The following is a 19,526-nucleotide window of genomic DNA, read 5'->3' on the forward strand; positions in this document are numbered from 1 at the left end:
AAAGCAAGATCTATTTATTTATTTTTGGTGGTACTGGGGTTTGAACTCAGGGTGATGAAAATTAAACTTTACTACCATAGAAGAACTAGAAGTACGTTTCTAAGAAAAGAACCATATGTCCTCCTCCCTGGGAAGTGTGCTGAGTGCCTCCCAGCATGCTCAGGGAGGAAATGCATCATGGCCCTCCCAGTTCTTTTAATTCTTTTACAAAAGCAAGTTCACCCACTCCATCCTTCCCACTGTGCTCACAGCAGTGCTGGGCAGACAGGTGCATGCAATGAGGATGCCTATGAATGTGAAGCCTAGAATAAGCTTCGTCTTTGGTCTTGTGATGACAGAAGACAACACAGGCTCAGTAAGTTCTTCTGGACCCGTAATTTCAACCACAGAGATAAACATGATAAACATCTCTCTTGAAACCCTGCAGTGTGGTAAAATTCCTGGAACCAGCTGTTTGGGACTTCCCATTTTCAAGGTTTCAACCTCTACACTAGGCAAGTGCTTTTCCACTGAGTGCTCTTTGCTTTAGTTATTTTTCACACAGGGTCTCAGTTTTTTTGGTCAGGGCTGGCCTTGACCATAAATGATACTTTTACATCAGTGTCCTGTATAGTTGGAATTACAGACGTACACCACCACACCTGGCCACAACGCAAAAATCTATGCTTCAGTAAAATCACTGATTGGAAATGTGAAAGACGGGATGGAGGGAGAGAAGTCAGAAGCAGGATAACCATTTGATGAGCAGGCCAGAGGGCAGGAAATTGAGCAAGAGCAATGGGGATGAGGCAGAGAGGTCTGAGAGACCTGCAGGAGGCTGTTACAACAGTCCCATAAATAATGGAAAAACCCAGCACAGCAAGGGAGAAAAGGAGTAAGGATGACAAAGCGAGAAACATTCAGGTGATTTTCATGAATAAAGCTCCAGGTGGATCTAGGGGAATGTTAATTCCAATATTCAAGAACAAAGGGGCTGGATGTGTGGCTCAAGTGGTAGAGTACCTGCCTACTAAGCACAAGGCCTTGAGTTCAAACCCCAGTAGTACAAAAAAAACCCCATAATATTAATAAATAATGTCCAATAGGCAGATCCCAGGAGAGAGACCTGGGATTCTTCCATACATTTGAAGTAACCACCATAGAGATGAGAACTGAAATTAAGGCATCAAGATGAGAATCCAGAAAGAGGTTAAATCTTCCAAAATAACAAATGATAGGAAAAAGCCCTAATAAACATAACATTTTATGAAATGTATTTACACAGACACTAAAAAGAGAGGATAGAGGTTGGCTAAATAAAGCCTTTATTGTCAATGGACTTGAAGAGGAATAATATGGTATGAATGTGAGAACAACAGTATCTGCAAAAATTTTATTAAATTAAGTTTGTGATTTTTACATTTAACATATAGACATAAAAGCTAATAAAATCATTATGTTACTTCAGGTAGAAAACTTCAATACTTCAAAACAATGTCCTAAATTTCTACTGTAAACCAAATCTTTTCATTTTATATCAATAAATGTCCAAACGAGACAAACTCAAAAATTTTGGTATTTATTTATACATTGCATATTTCAAAAAGTTTGACAACAATGACTTTTCAACAGGAAGTCAGCAAATGCTCACACCTGTCTGCCACTAGCACTTAAGAGAAAGGGAGTCCTGAAGTTCCTTAGAGGTTGAAATCTTGATGGCAGAACTTCAGATATTCCAATCACTTGCCAAGGAAGTGCCATACATGCTCTGTGTTTAAAATGAGGGAAGAAGGGTGTCAGGAGAGAGGTGAAGTAGAAGAGGAGGAGGACATGAAGGATGAGACAAATTTAACTGAGGCCTTTAGGAAGCATTTAGTTTAGGCAGATAAAAAGAGTCTTAACCTTAGGATGTCACACTTCTTCATTTAAAACTGCATCCTTCTAAATTCTTATCTAAGTTCTCTCAGTTAGCATAAACCTTTTATAAAGCTACAGTAAGAATACTAGTGCCTTCCCACTTTTTTTAATCTCTAGTAAACAATACAGAAGATAGTACCATAGCTACATATGAAAGGTCTAGAAAAATCTTTCAGTGTAAAATTTGACTGTCCATCAAGTACTGAAAATGAGGTAGAATACAGCTTGCTTTCCCATGACATCATGTCTAGGCCTCTACTCCTTTCTAGACGTGTTACAACTGGACTTATAGTAAATAGTTCTAATTTTCCTGCTAAATTTGTAAGTTGAATATTATTAAGCCTTGCAATATTTTAAAAGACAAATGTTATATACATTTGCTTGCATTTTGAAGTTTTTAACCATAGAACAGCTTTACTTGTTTATCAAAACAGCTTAAATAATGGTAACTAAGAACATGAAAGTTCTTTTCAACCCTACTATAAATTTTAAGATCTTCAGTTAAAATTCCTTAAAATTGTGTGAGAAAATGAAGAAAGCCTTCCAGATTTGAGATTGAACCCAGAGTCTCACTTAAGTTAGGCAGGCACTCTACCAATTGAGCCACGCCGCCAGTCTTTTTGTTAAGTTTATTTTAGAGACAGGGTCTCCCTAATTTTGCTGGGGCTGGCCTTGAACTAAGATTCTCCTGCTTCTGCTTTCTGAGTAGCTGGAAATAGGAGGTATACATTATCATGTCTAGCTTGGAGTCTTTTAAGATTTATCAGAACTAGCTAGAATTTTCCATTACTTCACCCCCATACCAAAGGTTACTGTAATAAAATCATTTTCTATCCTAAAAGTAATAAATGAATTCCTCCTCATTTTTTGAAATTAGGAAATATATTTCATATAAAAATTCTAATGATATTCAAAATATATTTTACTTAATTTATATAACTTTTTAATTTTAGTTTTTTTGTTTCCATGACTGTAAACAAATTTATACACCTTGCCCCTTAAGAACCAAAGTATACTATACCTTCTACATTACTTTCTTTATTCAGTGAAGATGTTATGACCTGAAAAAAAAGGGAAAGAATCTCTGTTACATTTATATTTGTATGTGGAAAGTGAACCCAGAATTTTTTTTCATGAAATTATACAGCAATGTTGACACACAATAGTTCTCTAACCTGAAAAAAAGAGTAAATATTCCTCTTTGTCTTTTATTATCATTACTCATTCTTTCTGATAAACAAACCACAGATGTAGAGTCAGGTAAAAGCAAACTTGAAAATACTTTCTAACAATAACCCATGGAACTACAAAGGCCTTGGAGCTGAGAATGTGAAGAGTTTTCTTGGAGTTGCTTCCATGACTGAAGTCTTAAGAATGAAAAATCAAACATGCACATGCAAATACATGTGTATGCATGTGTATGGAGACAACCACATACATAATTTAGCTGTATTGCAGAGATTTTACATTTTTTTCTGTTTATTTTGATGGGTAGGCCAAAATTCTTAGACTAGAAGAAATAAAATCTATGGTAGGTATATAGTTTTTCCCTAACCAAAACCAAAACATTTTTTAATGTTTTTGTTGGGGACCCACAAAGAAGGCACAAAGCCTATATATTTAAGTTTATTGAGTCATAAGAATGAACATCTATGTAACCACTTCCCAAGTCAAGAAATGGGATATGCCAGGCCACTCCCCACTTATAGCCTCTTCCTTCCTTAATTATAACCCTATACAGATTTTATAATATAACTTTTTTTACATTTCAGATTTAATCATTAACTTCTAATTCTCTGGATTTGTCCATCCAAAATATAAAAGACCTGCCTCTGTGATGTCTAGGGAAGAAATAAAAATGGAAGACCACATATTATACACCTGAACATTTAAGTTACAATAAATCAGCTAACAAAGTGAATAATAAACTACAAAACATGTCCCATCCAACTATTTTGGTACTTATTATCTTTTTATGACTTGAGAGCTTTCATTTAGAACTCCAGATGCCTCAGACACATGTGCCTGAACATGCTGGAATAAGAGGCCCAGGACCCTGGTTCTGTCCCATTTCTCTTCCTATACCAGATTTCTTTTCCTAATATAGGTAGAAAATCCAGTCCACACACCTACGCTTTCCCAACAGCCACTCCCTCACTGGCCCCTGCAGCAGTAATGGTGGACACACAGTCTATGCAGTCAAGAGTCAAGGTCATGTGAGAAATGCATGTCCTGATTACCATAAGGCCTTGGAAACATGCCTGAAGCTGTCCGGGAAAGTAATTCCAGGGGTTGGGTAGCCAAAGCATGTCTAGAATGGGGTCATGGCTATTGCTGAGTCCATAACTTTGGCCCCCTGGTCTTTTTTCCTTGTGGAAAGGATGTACCTTGATGAAGATCAAAGTGGACCCTCTGAAAAGGGACAAGAGACAGAGCCCTCCTTGCTTAGGGTTAAGGTCAGTACTGAACAGGAACTCAACAAAAATATTATTCTTCACAACAGCCAATTTTGTAGGTTAACTTGAAGTGAGTTACTAGAACTGATTAACATTTACCCTAGTGAACTTTGGGGTAAAGCCAATTGCTTTCCATAATATGGGTAGGCTTCATCCTATCAGATAAAGCCTGACTAGAGGAAAAAAGACTGGTTTTTGCCAACAAGTAGAGATTCTCCATAGGTTTCTTGCAGACTTCATCTGCACAACTACTGGCTCTCTGGGTGTCTAGGTTGTTAGCATTCACACTGGAACTTTATCATCTGAAGATTTTGGACTTGCCAAGCCTCCATAATTCCATGAGCCAATTCCTTAAAATCAATCTTTTTACTGAACTCAGGGCCTTGTGCATAAGCACACTCTTACCACTGAGCTGCTTCCTCAGCCATTTTCAAGCTTTTGATTCTTCTGTAGTAACACTTAGCTTAAAACACAAACATACTGTACAACTGTACAAAATATCTTCTTTAATATATTCTTTTCTATAAACTTTCCATTTTTAATTTTTTTCATTTATTTCTACTCTATATTTTTTTGTTGAAAACTAAGAAACAACATGTTCATTAGTTTAGGATTACACAGGACTAGGATCATCAATATCACTGTCTTCTGCCTCCACGCTGGAAGGTCTTCAGGAGCAATATGGAGCTTCATCTCCCATGACAGCAACATCTTCTTCTGGATCCATCCTGAGGAACCTGCCTCAGGCTCTCCTTGAGATATCACGCTGTTCAGATGTGTCCATGTTAGTTTGCTGGGTTTGTTTCTTTTATAAGCACAGACTTGCTTGTAAGTACATAATGCACCATGAAAACGAAAACTTTTGATGTTGGAGTCCATGTTTTTGAACTTTTTAAAGAACTTATTGGGGTTAGCCAAAGCTTCTGTTAAGTCCTTACTGTGAATTTTTCTGTGACTTCTTTTTCTTCTCCTTCAATTTGCCCTTTTCTCTTCTTTAGCTACGTTTTCCTGATCCAGTTCCAACAACCCCTCATTAGTTAATTCTTTAGTGTCTTGGTCTGCTTTGTTTTTTGATAACAAAGTAACTGACAATGGGTAATATATAAAGAAAAAGGTTTATTTGTCTTACCATCCTGGTGACTGTAAAGTCCAAACAGTATGGCAAAGTGTTTTGTGAGGGCTACCTAGCCATGTCACAAAATGATGGAGAAGTGGGCACATGTGGAAAAAGGTCACATGGCAAGAGAACAAGAAGGGACCAGTCTTGGTTTATTATAATATTCTGGTTTTGGGGGACTAATCTAATCTTGAGAGTCTAAACACACTTCCTCTGTGACCAACATTAATCCTTCATGAGGCAAAGTCATGATCTAATCACCTCCCACTAGACCTGCCCCTTAAGGGTCCCACCACCTTTAACTACTATATACTGGGGGAATTAAGCCTTATGAGTAGTTTTGGCAAAGACAAACCCACATTCAAACCACAGCAGTCAGGAACCACTTCAAGGAGGTCCTCAATGTCATCTCATCCATCCCCAAGTTGTTTATCATTCCCTTGGTGATATTAACCCAAGTCCAAGCCAGGTTCTTGATGCAGTTATAGATGCTGCAATCCTTCCAGAACTGCATCAGTGTTTTCTTCAGTTGCAGCAGTCACCAGAAGAAAGGTCCTCCTTAGGTAACAGTCCTTAAAAGTATTAAGGACAACTTTTTAATAAACAACTTGTTTATTCATTGATGAGATAAAAGAGGTGTTATTTGGAGGTAGAAACACCATGTTGATATTGAGATGAAGATTAGCAATAAATGGAGGATATGTGAGAGAATGATCTACAATAAGCAAAATCTCAAGAAGTATGTTATTCTCAAGATAGGATCTCTACAGTCCACTGCACAGCATTTCAAGAGGGAATCCTGAAAGAGGCTCGTTCATGACCTGAGTGATTCATGATTTCTCACTGCTCCGATAGTGTGCTGGCATGTGTGCTTACTAACACGCTTGAAATCTCACTGTGCCAGATCAGAAAAGGTTTCTTTTTCTTTCTTCTCTCTGTCTCCCTCCATTTCTATCTGTCTTTGTCTCTATTTCTCTTTCTTTATTGTAGCATCAGTTTTGACTTCAGCCTCATGCTTACTAGGAAGGAAACCTGCAGTTTCTCCCAAGCAACAGTGATACTCATCCTTAAAATCCTTGAAACCTGGCACTGCCCTGGCTTCCCTACAGATGAAGTTCTCAGGCATGAGATTCCATAACAGGGAGGTTTCATCCATATTGAAGATTGGCTCTGGTGAGTAATTTCCCCCCATAATAACATATCTATTGTCTCCAAAAATTCTTCAGCTACCATCACATCAGTACTTATCATTTAGTTCCACATTATGTAATGAATAATAATTACTGAATTGTTTCAACCACCCATAGCTAGCAGCAAATTAAACACTACAGTTGGGTCCAGGCCCTTCTTCAATTCAGGTCCTTAAAATTTTTCCCATTTTTGATATGGGCCATTCTCAAATTCTTGTTAGTCTTGTCACCTTCAATGACACAGATCCTTTAACAGCTTCCATCACTTTGTTCTTGTTCTTTTAAGACTTTAGCTGTGGTTGAATGGGACATGTCTGACTAGCAAGTAATAACCACTGGTTTACCAACTTGGCAATTCTTGGTTACCTTTAATTTCATTCCTTGGTCAATCCACTTAATGTGGACTCTTACTGGACCATCATCATATGTGTGATCTGTTGATCATAATGATGACATGACTGCATACATATCCTATTGTTTCTGTTCCTCTGGAGAAACCCAAGTAATACATTCCCCCAAATCATAAACGGAACCCAACAGAATTAAAAATTTTTCCTTTATGTCAAAAGGATGATATAACCATGTAAATAAAAAAGACTCTTTGCAGGTCCAGAGTTGGGGCTCAGGTGGCAGAATGCTTGCCTTGCAAGTATGAGGCCCTGAGTTCAAACCCCAGCACCATAAAAAAAAGGTGGATGGGAGAAGGAAGAAGAGAATTCTATTCAGTTTCTTCCCATAGAAAAAATGCTTAATCATGATTGCTTATGAGGGAGGTATAACAAATGTGAGTGTTAACAGTGACACAGCAACATAAAAATTCTACTCACTGAGATTAGAATTTGGAATCTGGCAGATCTATTTATCTAAATAGACTATAGAATAACCTTCTTATTCTTTGAAACTGTTATACTTTATAAATTGTACAGGACACTTATCAAATAAAGTTTGTTGAAAATTAGTTGGTTAAATTTCTTGTTTGGAACCAGCAGCTGCCAAACATTTTAGAGGAGGAAAATAGAAAAAAAAAATAGAGTAATTGAGCAACTTCTTATTAACTTTAAAAGCATTATAAAAAAGAAATATGCAAGTTACTCTAAAACATTTATCATTACTTTTTTCTCTTTTGGCAGTACTGGAGTTTGAATTCAAGGCCTAACACTTGAACCATGCTTCCAGTTCTTTTTGCTTTAGTTATCTTTTAGATAGGGTCTTGTGTTTTTGCCCAGGCTGGTCTTGGACTGTGATCCTCCTACCTATGGCCTCCTGAATAGCTTGTTGAGATGGGGGTCTTCTTAATTTTTTTCCCCAGATGACCTTGAACTGCAAATGCCCTAACTATTGCCTCCCATATAGCTGGGATTATAAGCATGAGCCACCATGCCTGGCCCATTATATATTATTTTAAAAATAATTTCCAAAATGTTTTTATTTCTTCATTCTTAGAAAATATTTCTAGATTGGTAGAATATATTTGGAACATACAAAGCCTTATTTAAAAGAAAACAATCCTGGATAAATCCAACACTCAGAGATAGTATTTGGAGATTTTTCATTTATTTTTAATTTGTTCCACTTTTGCTACTGTGACTCTGATTGGAAGTCTTTTTTTTTTTTTGGAATATCATTTTCATATTAAATGAGAGAATGATACTTAAATTTGAAAACAGCAACAGTAAGAGTGGGTTCATGAAAAACATCAAGTATTAAACATTTCACCTATAGTCAATAATTTCCTGGGTTTTACTTTTTTTCTGTTCAAATCCTAAACCTTGGTATCTATGAATATGACCTTATCTGAAAATAGGGCCAATGTAGATGTAATCAAATTAAGATGAGAACATTACTGAGTAGGGTGAGTCCTAATCCAAAATGACTTGTTTCCTTATAAGGAGAGAAAAAAAAAAAAAAAGATAGGAAAACATGGAACCCAGACATACACACCGTTCCCTATAAATGTTCTGAACCTTGCTCCCTGAAATAAGCCTCCAATTGCTGCTCATAAAGTTCTAAAGTACTGGGAACCAGCCTCATCTTTTGGTTATAAAATTAGCTATAGGTTAAAAAACTTCATGTGATAATATATATGACTGGGTGGTCCTGAGGCTGAACTGTTGCAGTACAACAGTCCTGCTGCATTGGCCACAGGCTACAGCCCACTCAGAGCATGTGCCTCTTATGGCTTCCACGTGTGCTAGGAGCTAACCGACAAAACTTGTTTTTAACAATCATACCTGTAATGCTTATACGTAATTCAAACATCTATATATGCATAAACAAAACCCAATAATCTTTTAGACTAGTCCAATACTCCTTCTAAAATCTTCCCCAGATCCTTCTTAAGTACATAACCTAAGTATAATAAATTGTTTCAACAGATGCTTCCCATCTGTTTCCAAAATGGTACTTAATAATATTCATCAATTTGTTGGCTTTTGTTTTCTTAGACATAGTGACAATATTTTCCCTAATCAATCTGTATATATTTCTGGTGGCTACTTAATGATTTTTTTTTTGTCTCAATGCTATAATTAATTGTGTTTTGATCAATATATGTTCATCTAATATATGCTTTCTTCATCAGTTCTATTAACCACTCAAAAGTTTAGTGTACTTCTTTTCTGCTAATAGGGCAATTTTCTGACTTACAAATATTTAATGATGAAAACTAGTATATGATCGATCCACTGAGTTAGTAAAAAGGGACTGATTCCTCTAAATTGTGAATTTCTGCTGCAATGTTCTCAGTAAAAAATCATGGAATTGTACCTTCTTTATTATGAAGCTCAACAACATTACCAAACCATGTAATTAAAACTGGATGTTAATGTTTCTGAATTTTAATGTTATTCCTCTAACTCAAGATAATTGTATCCATATCCTGATTATTTTTTCCAAGAGGACTGTTTTCCAACTAGTATGATAGGAAGAAATTAAACATATAAAATACCATACAAACTTTATGTTCCCAATAATTTTGAGATAGTAATCTATTACATTACTAAATAATAAATCCAAAACTAAAAGAAGTGGAACAGTTTTAATCTGAGATTAGTGACTACTTAAGATGAAGATGAAAAGGTTTTTTTTAAAATTTTAAAAATTTTTTCCTTAATAACAAATCGTGTTGCAAACCAAGTTCAGAATAAAATCTGTAGAGATAAAAAAACAGGCAACTTGCAGAAAATAAATAACGCTGTGACCTGTGCTGCTCTGACAGTGTCCCTGCATCTTCCCTTGCTGGTCTTTAGTCCATTTTCACCAATGCCATCAGTGACCTTGTGACAATCAAACTCAGATCCTATCACCCCTTTGCTCAATACCCTCCAGTGGATCCCTTCCTCGTTCAGAGTAAGAAGCACAATCTTCACAATAGTCTTCACAGGGTCTTTCCTCATTTGCCTCCATTTCCACCCCCAAAACCCAAACATTTCCTATCCATTCTCTTCCTTTCTCCCCACACTGTCAGTACTGCATGAATTATTGGAGTCTCCTTGCCTATTTCCTGAATACCAGGTATCATCCTCTTGCCTTGTGGCCTGTGGGGTTGGAATGCTCTCCCTTCAGATGTTCACTTGGGTCATTCCTTCACCTTCTACAACCCTGGGCTTAGATGGAAACCCTCTTTGCACTGAGGTGCCCTGACCTATTTTTTAACAACTCTAGCTCCCATCCTCCTCCTGGGACTTTATCCCCTATTCCTGCTTATTTTCTATCATAGCATTGATTGTCTGTTGAAACACTCTATGTATTTTCCTTGCATATTAATTTATTATTCAGTTCCCTAACTAAAATGTGCCTTCCACAAGGGCAAAGATTTTTCATCTTTTCTTTAATATTGTATCCCCAGCACAGGTAATTTACCATAGAGCAGGCACTAATTAAATAGCTGATGAATTAGTGGGAAAAACCCCAACAAATTAAAAGCAGCCATAATAATCAAATAACGTTCAGGAACATTTTAGTTGTTCCTATAGTAAAGACTTAAATTCACTAGCTTCTAGCTCATAATTAGCTTTAAAAAACCCTTTATAAATGGGGTTTCAAGTCTGAGATTCCTGCTAAACACACTTCATATACTAACATTACTTAATTATCTGAATATTAATTTTCTTATTTAGTGCTCTCCAAATTAAGTGTTTACTAATAAATTTAGTTGCCTCCATGCAGCATCATCACTAAGACATGTAAAATTCCAAGGATCTCTTCTGAACTTGAAGAAAGCTTGTGAGATATGTAAACTAAATGGAAAGAAAAAGCACAGTCTTATTTATTTCATTTTCCTTGAGCCAACGTGCATCTTTAACAAAAGTCAGTCCCAAAGCAGAAACTGGATGACAGATGATTCACGGGAAGAGACCAACACAGGGAGAGAGCAAATGTATGTAAACAACAATCAACTGAATTAAGAAAAAAATAAATTTGATTTGAGAACTAAAAGATTTTAAAAGTTTTTGACTGAAATTCCCTAAATTAAAAAAAATTCACATTGTTTTTTAATTTACGATTCCAAAAGGACTTGGCATATTTCACTGCTAGATATTTCAGAATTTCTGCTAGACTTCCCATGACTTTTACATGATTCAAGGGTGCCTTAAACATTAGCTCCTTACCGATTCAACTAATGATTTTGCTTCCTCTTGAGTGCACTGGAAAGGGCTATCACATACCTGCACATTTGTGCTGGAGAAGAAAAGAGACCATTATTAGTAAACATGACATACAAGGAGCAATTACCAAAAAAAAAAAAAAAAAAAAAAACCCAACTCCAAACACTCGATGTTGGCTATAGAATTTCAGCCAATGAACAGGGACTTAGTGAATCTAAATTATGATAACAAAAATTGCTGTACATTCATTTAGGCAGAATTATAAATAAGGAATATTCCAAATATACTCACCAGAGTAAAAAATTTAAAATGATAGACAAATCCCAATAATTTTCTGGTATGTACATAAGTCAATACCACAGCTACATTTCACCTTTAATAAAAATCTGACCTACAGAAGGGAACAATAAGGAGAAATTTTCCTTCTAAATGATAAACATTGAAATTGGCATTGGAAAGATTCTCTTTCTCAGATGAAAGAGGAAACTATATGAAGACAGAAACTAATTTTACAAGTAGAGCAGTTGAGGAAGTCAGAAGAATACCAGCTCCTTCCCTGATCAGTAAGGGCTCACAAGCCCACCTCCACCACACAGGTCCTGCTTCCCAGTTACAAAACTGTCCCCTCTACACACATTGAGGCTGAGTTTTAAAAAATTCATTAAAGAAATTGACAGACTAAATGGATATAGGAAGAAATAGCATGGAAGGATATAAAACAAATTAATTTTTTAAATGAAAGGAAAAACTGATTAATGCTGATTATCTCTAAAAGGATATGAACAGGTGAAACACAAACACTTATTGTCCCTTAAATGGACCTTAAGGATAATAAAGACTTATTTCCACAATTGCTTTGTGAATATGTTAGCGTCTGTGATAAGAAGACTTACCGACTTATTTATTTATCTTATGCACTGTATCTGTTGTAATTGACAACAGTGATTATGGTAAGTGGTCTTTTTGGTTTTTATACAGTCATAATGTGGAGCATTATTTTCATTCTTGGCATGAATGAAATTTGGTTTTTTATTTGTTGGTTTGTTTTTTGAGGTGGGGTCTCACTATGTACCCAGGATGGACTCAAATTTGAAATCTTCATGCTTTAGCTTCCTGTGTGCTAGTATTACAGGCAAGTACCATGATACCCAGCTCAGCAGGAATAAAATTTGATGTAAGTTGACACTATCAACTGTAAACTATGCTTTTTGGTATTCTCTTTCCCATAGGTCATCTTTGAAAAAGGTAGGGCCTCATCAATCAGATGTCTCCCTAATGAGAGTAAGTAACAATAATAATAAAAATAAAAAGGACCAGGCCCAAAAATTAGACACCACAAAGTCTTAAGTGTTAGTTCTCTGAAGCACAATATGTGTTAAATATACTAGACCTAATACTTTTAATGTTATAACTCAGCCAAAATGGGTTCCTTATAAATTCTGGGAAAATGAAAGTAAGAAAAGACACAGAATAACCACTTAAATTTGAATTCCAGATAAACTTTTTTAGTGTATGTTCCCAGTACTAAAAGGAACACACTTATACTGAAAATATTTTTCTAAAATTCAAATTATAGTGAGTGTCCTGTACTTATCTGTTAAATATGATAACCCTATTTCCAAAGTAATCCCCTACTGCCACAACATAATGAAACCATAAGCAGGCATAGGAAAAGAACAACAGGATTAAAGGTAGCACTGAAAAAATGTTCAAACGTCAAATAATTAAAAAATATTTCCAATAAAATATTATAATTAACCAGTAGAAACCTAGAAAACCAACAGGCTCTGCTATTATTAGTTAATAAAGTCAGAATTTATTTGAGTCATAAAGTATATGATCTAGGTTATAAAAATAGATGCATGTGTATATATGTGTATGTGTGTGTTATTTGTGTATATATAACTTTTAACTCCATCAGGATTTTTTTATACTTTGGATGTGAAAGACATGCTACCAAGAATTTTTTTTTCCTGAATGGCCTTCATGTAAAAAATGCTGATTTAACACATATTTATTGACTAGTTAAAAATATTATATACCACATGCCGGGGACTTTTCTAGATGCTGGGGATAGAATACTGACCCAGGGAGTTACCATCTCCAGGATTCCTTTTAGTTCTTAAACCATGATTAGGGTCTACGGTAGGAGAAGCAATACAATCACCAAGTGGAGGATAACTAAGGTGCTGGTACCTACTATAAACGAGATTAAAAACAACAAAAAAGAATGTGCGTTTTTTTCATAATAAGACACAAATCTTCTTCTAAGTTTATAAATGTCACAGCACTACAAAAATAAATAGGTAAATAAACAAATGAGCAATGTGTGAATGTTACATGGTACATGCACAACTTTGCTGAACAAACTAAGCAGACATGACACGAGAGCAAAGAATCAGCAATATCAAAAATGCTGTGTACAACAAACCCAAATTGCTTTTAGAAACAACAAAAAGATATCTTAATATAGATGGCAGAACAAAATAACTGATGGAATAAAAAAGAAACAGAAATAGATGATTACCTAAAAACAACAGACAGCTACTTAGAGGATGAGATTTATAGGGCCAGTAATACAGAATTTTAGGAAACAATAAATTATTTTCTTCACATTGATCTCAAATCAGACAAAGGCCCATACTCATGAAATTCTCAAAGAAAGTGTCTAGGACATAACTTTTCATTCTAAAGCAACTAGTCAAGAACAAAGGAGAAAGAAAATACAAAGAAGTAAGACTGACAATGATTTTGGACCATGACCTCTAGAGCTTATAGAAGAAAGTGATATTGGAATAAATGCATACAAAGCTAAATAGAACTGGAGCTACCAAAATATAAAATCACTGTTTGTAAGATAAATATACTTTCCTGTGGAAGCCAAAAAAGAAATAATTTCAAGACCTGAAAAAATGGAAAAACTGAGTATTTCTTCACTCAGTATGCATGGCTAAACTATCTTCTGTGTCAAGTCCTGTTAACATATGCTAATGTATGAACTGAATAATAGAATATAAACACCCTTAGTTGCACACAGATGTGCACAGCAGTAATAAAAGAGTCCACAAGAAATGAAACTGTAGAGGTGACTGCTATGCTGCTTCTTGAAGAGCAGATATTCATGGAGCAAAGACAGTGGGGCAGGAGGTACAGTACATGAGAATGGAGAAACAGACTTGTAAACATTGTTTAATTACAAATCTTATAATTAAAGGGAGCCACAAAAAGTAGTTTTTCAGCCTAAAAATGACAAAGTCATACATATACTCTTGAAAGATATTTTGGGAATACTATACAGAATATATTAAATAGAATGTTTGCTAATATAAAATTATGAGTAAAGAAATTGTAAGTGGCAGAATTAAAGCTAGAATATACACCTAGAAAGACTTTTGAAAACTAGTCAAAACTTAAAATTTTAGAAGACAGGTGGACCAAAATAAACAATGGTTGGTAAAATAAGCTGGTAAACTTAATAGAGTACATTTCTGATTTTTAAATAATAAGATAGATAAGAAAACTGGTTGAAGAGAGGGTGAGAGGGGTTGAAGTATAACCCCAAACATCAAAAAATTTATTTTTCCCAAAAGAGAGCATAAAGGTTTCTTAGGTAAGAATAGAAATAATGAAATTCTCTGTTAAAAGAACATATGGCTTTCAGAGTATACATTAAGCAGCAGAAACGATTAATGACCACAACAAATCAACCAAGCTATTGGAAGAAAGAGAATCACTCAATGTATCAAAGAAGTTAACAAATGCAGTGCCCTTGGGAACAGAAATGTCTCTACATGGATTAAAAAAATATTCATTGACTTTAAAGTAATACTTAACAATTTACTGCAACAGATGTTTACTGAATGGTTACCACACACACTAGGTATTAGGAACATAGAAATGGATAAGACGTGTTTACTCATCTGCTTTGAGGACCTTACACTGTAGAGAAGGGGATGCTTCATGAACTATGTATTTAATAACTGGTAAATGCAATGATTTCAGATGTATACAAGGAACAAGGAATACAGAGATACTAGCACTAGGCTAGCATGGGGCTAGTATGGGGGCTGTTTGCTGAGATTGTCTAAACTAAGACTTCAAGGACGAACAAGTTAGCCAGTTCAAGAAGTAAGAAGACATAGCAAAGAAAACAAAGTGAATGAAGGTCAAAAGCAAGGAGAGCATGTTATTTGTAGGAATCACAAAATGGTTTTAAGCTGTTGAAGCAAGAAGTAAGAGACAAGTAGGTGGTAGAAAATGAGGCTAGACAGGTAATAGGCAAATCTTGGAAGGCTTTTTTTTTTTTTTTGCTGCTCTATGAGAGGAAGTTTAGGTATTACTGTTTTGTTTTGGTTTGGTTTGGTTTTTTTAGATAATAAAGAAAATATATTGTTTTATGCTACAAGAGGTCCAGAGCCAGGGAGGTTCCACATTTGGTTATTTTAGACGCTCAGTGACACCAAAGATATAGATTCTTTCCATCTGTCATTTTGCATTTTCTTTTTTTTTAATTTTTATTTTATTCATATGTGCATACATTGTTTGGGTCATTTCTCCCCCCTTTTCCCCACCCCCTCCCTTATCCCTCCCTACTGGGCAGAAACTATTCTGCCCTTATCTCTAATTTTGTTGAATAGAGAGTATAAGCAATAATAGGAAGGACCAAGGGTTTTTGCTAGTTGAGATAAGGAGTTGAGATACAGGGAGTTGACTCACATTGATTTTCTGTGCATGTGTGTTACCTTCTAAGTTAATTCTTCTTGAACTACCCTTTTCTCTCGTTCCTGGTCCCCTTCTCCTATTGGCCTCAGTTGCTTTAAATACCTGCTTTAGTTTCTCTGCGTTGAGGGCAACAAATGCTATCTAGTTTTTTAGGTGTCTTACCTATCCTACCTTCCTTGTGTGCTCTCGCTTTATCATGTGATCAAACTCCAATCCCGTTGTTGTGTTTGCCCTTGATCTAATGTCTGCATATGAGGGAGAACATATGATTTTTGGCCATTTGGGCCAGGCTAACCTCACTCAGAATGATGTTCTCCAATTCCATCCATTTACCAGCGAATGATAACATTTCATTCTTCTTCATGGCTGCATAAAATCCATTGTATATAGATACCACATTTTCTTAATCCATCTGTCAGTGGTGGGGCATCTTGGCTGTTTCCATAACTTGGCTATTGTGAATAGTGCCGCAATAAACATGGGTGTGCAGGTGCCTCTGGAGTAACAGTCTTTTGGGTATATCCCCAAGAGTGGTATTGCTGGATCAAATGGTAGATCAATGTCTAGCTTTTTAAGTAGCCTCCAAATTTTTTTCCAGAGTGGTTGTACTAGTTTACATTCCCACCAACAGTGTAAGAGGGCTCCTCCCCGCATCCTTGCCAACAACAGTTGTTGGTGGTGTTGCTGATGATGGCTATTCTAACAGGGGTGAGGTGGAATCTTAGTGTGGTTTTAATTTGCATTTCCTTTATTGCTAGAGATGGTGAGCATTTTTTCATGTGTTTTTTGGCCATTTGAATTTCTTCTTTTGAGAGAGTTCTGTTTAGTTCACTTGCCTATTTCTTTATTGGTTCATTAGTTTTGGGAGAATTTAGTTTTTTAAGTTCCCTATATATTCTGGTTATCAGTCCTTTGTCTGATGTGTAGCTGGCAAATATTTTCTCCCACTCTGTGGGTGTTCTCTTCAGTTTAGAGACCATTTCTTTTGATGAACAGAAGCTTTTCAGTTTTATGAAGTCCCATTTATCCATGCTATCTCTTAGTTGCTGAGCTGCTGGGGTTCCATTGAGAAAGGTCTTGCCTACTCTTCCTACTCTTTCCTGTACCAACTTTAGAATTTGGGGTCTGATATTAAGATCCTTAATGCATTGTGAGTTAATATTGGTATAGGGTGATATACATGGATCTCGTTTCCATTTTTTGCAGACTGCTAACCAGTTTTCCCAGCAGTTTTTGTTCAAGAGGCTGCTATTTCCCCATCGTATATTTTTAGCTCCTTTGTCAAAGACAAGTTGGTTATAGTTGTGTGGCTTCATATCTGGGTCCTCTATTCTGTTCCATTGGTCTTCAAGTCTGTTTTTGTGCCAGTACCATGCTGTTTTGGTATTTGTTCTTAAGCAGAGAAGCCCATCAGGGAGCTTTAGAAACGTACTTGCTTAGACCCTAATCCCAAGAGATCCTAATACACCAGTGTTAAAGAAAGGGACAATGCGTCCAAATTTTCTAACACTGTCCCCTCTTGCTATGTGATCTTTTGCATGTGTTCCTACCATGTGAAGCCACCTGCCGCAAGATACTCACCACAGCTAAACTGATGCTGGCGCCATGTTCTTAGACCTCCAAAACTGAGCCAAATAAACTTCTTTTCTTGACACAGTATCAAGTCTCATATATTTTGTTAGAGCAACACAAAAGAGACTAAAACAGCTATTAAGAGAGTAGGCTAGGAATCTGGGTTTCAATGCCGACTCCAATATGCACTGTATAAACATAAATTTACTTAAATCTCATGTGGCCTCAATTTTCTCATGTGTAAATGGAGACAGTAACAATACATATTTGACAGGGCTCTTGTAAATATTTATGAAAAGACACATGTAAAACACTCAAACCTTGGAACATACTATAGAGTTCATAAATGCCAACTCTTATTGTTGATGCAATCCTTATTATTGCTTACAGGGGCTATAGCAAAATGACTTCAGAGCTTAGAAATAAAATTACTTTCAGAGTAAAGATAATTAGAATCAGACCAGAAGGAAAGAGAAACTGGGAAAAAACTGTGAGAAACATTTGCGTCCCACTGGGCACTGTATGAACTCTTTAAAAAGCATGATTAGGAAGAAGATAAGTGAGACAGCAGGCAGCAAGCTGTCTGTTGTTGAGTGAGCTGCTTCTGAATTTCTCCTGATTCGGAGAAGGGGGAAGGACGGTAGGGAGCTCTCCTCTCCAGGATGGCAATGCACGAGTCAGCTGTACAACTTTGTCAGTTGTATTTCATATTTTAAGTAGTAAATTATGATGAAAGGAGTATGTGGCAAGAGAAGTGTTATGGTGAACATTCTGTAGGCTTGAAAACTACAGAGGCTGTAAACAACAGTAAGGCTCTAGAAGTCTCCATCAAGGTAAATTGCCAGAAGTCAAATTAGATGTGGGTAACATAACTGGAAAAGATTTGGAAAAAAGAATACTAAAAACCCGCAAGGGTTTTTAAGTTGTAAGGAACTTAAGGTTTACAGGATCTTTATTTTCTATATTATGTTAACATATGTAGAGAAAATCTACATGGGATCTATTTAGCAAATATTTTAGCACCCTCCATCCAAAGACTGGTAAATAAATATATACTTAAATGTTTTAAATTAAAATAAAATGTTTGAATTATGTATGTTACTGTTATTTGATTCCTCTTAATCAGCTACTAATCCAGATCATGTTGGATAAGATGTTTACTGTTCTTATTAAGAAATGCTGTGGTAACTGTAAGGTAAATAACCACATATTTGCATTTTGAAAAATCGATATTTTTAACTCTATCTTTGCACATAACACAATGTATTACAATTAAATGTTTGTTTACTTGTAGATATCTTGCTAAAAATATAAATCCGTTGAAACTTCCATGTCAAGTCCTAACCTCATTGCGTAAGTGCCCAGCAATCAGTACACCCACGGAATAGATGCTTCACATTTTTTTTTGAATGAAAAATAATTAAAATTACTTCTTAAAAAAATCTGAGATCTGGGCAGTATCAGGTGGCAGTCTAGTACTAACTAATAATATTATTACTTACATAGAAAAGACAAATTCTTACCAATTTATAGCCCCTCCATCACACTTCTTCATGAGCAATGCTTTCCAACACTCATGAGCATGTTTAATAACTTCAAGAGCAAAAGCCTGCTTCCAACAAAAAAAGAAAAGACACATCAGTCACACTGCTATACCAACACAGAACTAATCTCACCATTACAGTTCGTTGTTAAGAGCAGAAGCACAGCAGTCAGGCTCACTTGAGTATAAAACCTGGCTTCTAATTTACCACAGGTATGACTTTGGACAGGTACGTAGCTTCACTAAGCCTCAATTTCTTCACCAGCAAAACAGGATATGGGAATAATATACCTCAGAGGTTAGCAAACTAGGACATGTGGATCACATGTGGCCTGCCACCAGTTTTTAGCCTATGGCTATTTTAATGCTACAAATGGCAGAGTTCAGTAGCTGTCACAAAACCAAATGATCAGTAAAGTCTAA

The 19,526-nt window shown here is 35.9% G+C and overlaps 1 protein-coding gene across 2 annotated transcripts in view; it reads right to left on the reverse strand.

Annotated features, from left to right (window-relative positions):
- Nucleotides 1-1,542: 1,542 nt before the first annotated feature.
- The window catches only part of Ppa2 (inorganic pyrophosphatase 2), a 73,427-nt gene continuing 55,443 nt past the window's right edge, over nt 1,543-19,526 (reverse strand). The window contains exons 9-13 of one of the 2 annotated variants that reach the window (XM_074041478.1): nt 19,084-19,169; nt 13,353-13,465; nt 11,270-11,339; nt 2,918-2,957; nt 1,543-1,747 (exon numbers count right to left, since the gene is read on the reverse strand). In XM_074041478.1, coding sequence (XP_073897579.1) covers nt 11,278-11,339; nt 13,353-13,465; nt 19,084-19,169 — 261 coding nt within the window. In that variant the 3' untranslated portion in view covers nt 1,543-1,747; nt 2,918-2,957; nt 11,270-11,277. The remainder of the gene's footprint in view (nt 1,748-2,917; nt 2,958-11,269; nt 11,340-13,352; nt 13,466-19,083; nt 19,170-19,526) is intronic. The other variant, XM_020182770.2, reaches the window with a different exon arrangement.

This window comes from Castor canadensis, chromosome 9, assembly GCF_047511655.1.
Source record: "Castor canadensis chromosome 9, mCasCan1.hap1v2, whole genome shotgun sequence".
Lineage (NCBI taxonomy): Eukaryota > Metazoa > Chordata > Mammalia > Rodentia > Castoridae > Castor > Castor canadensis.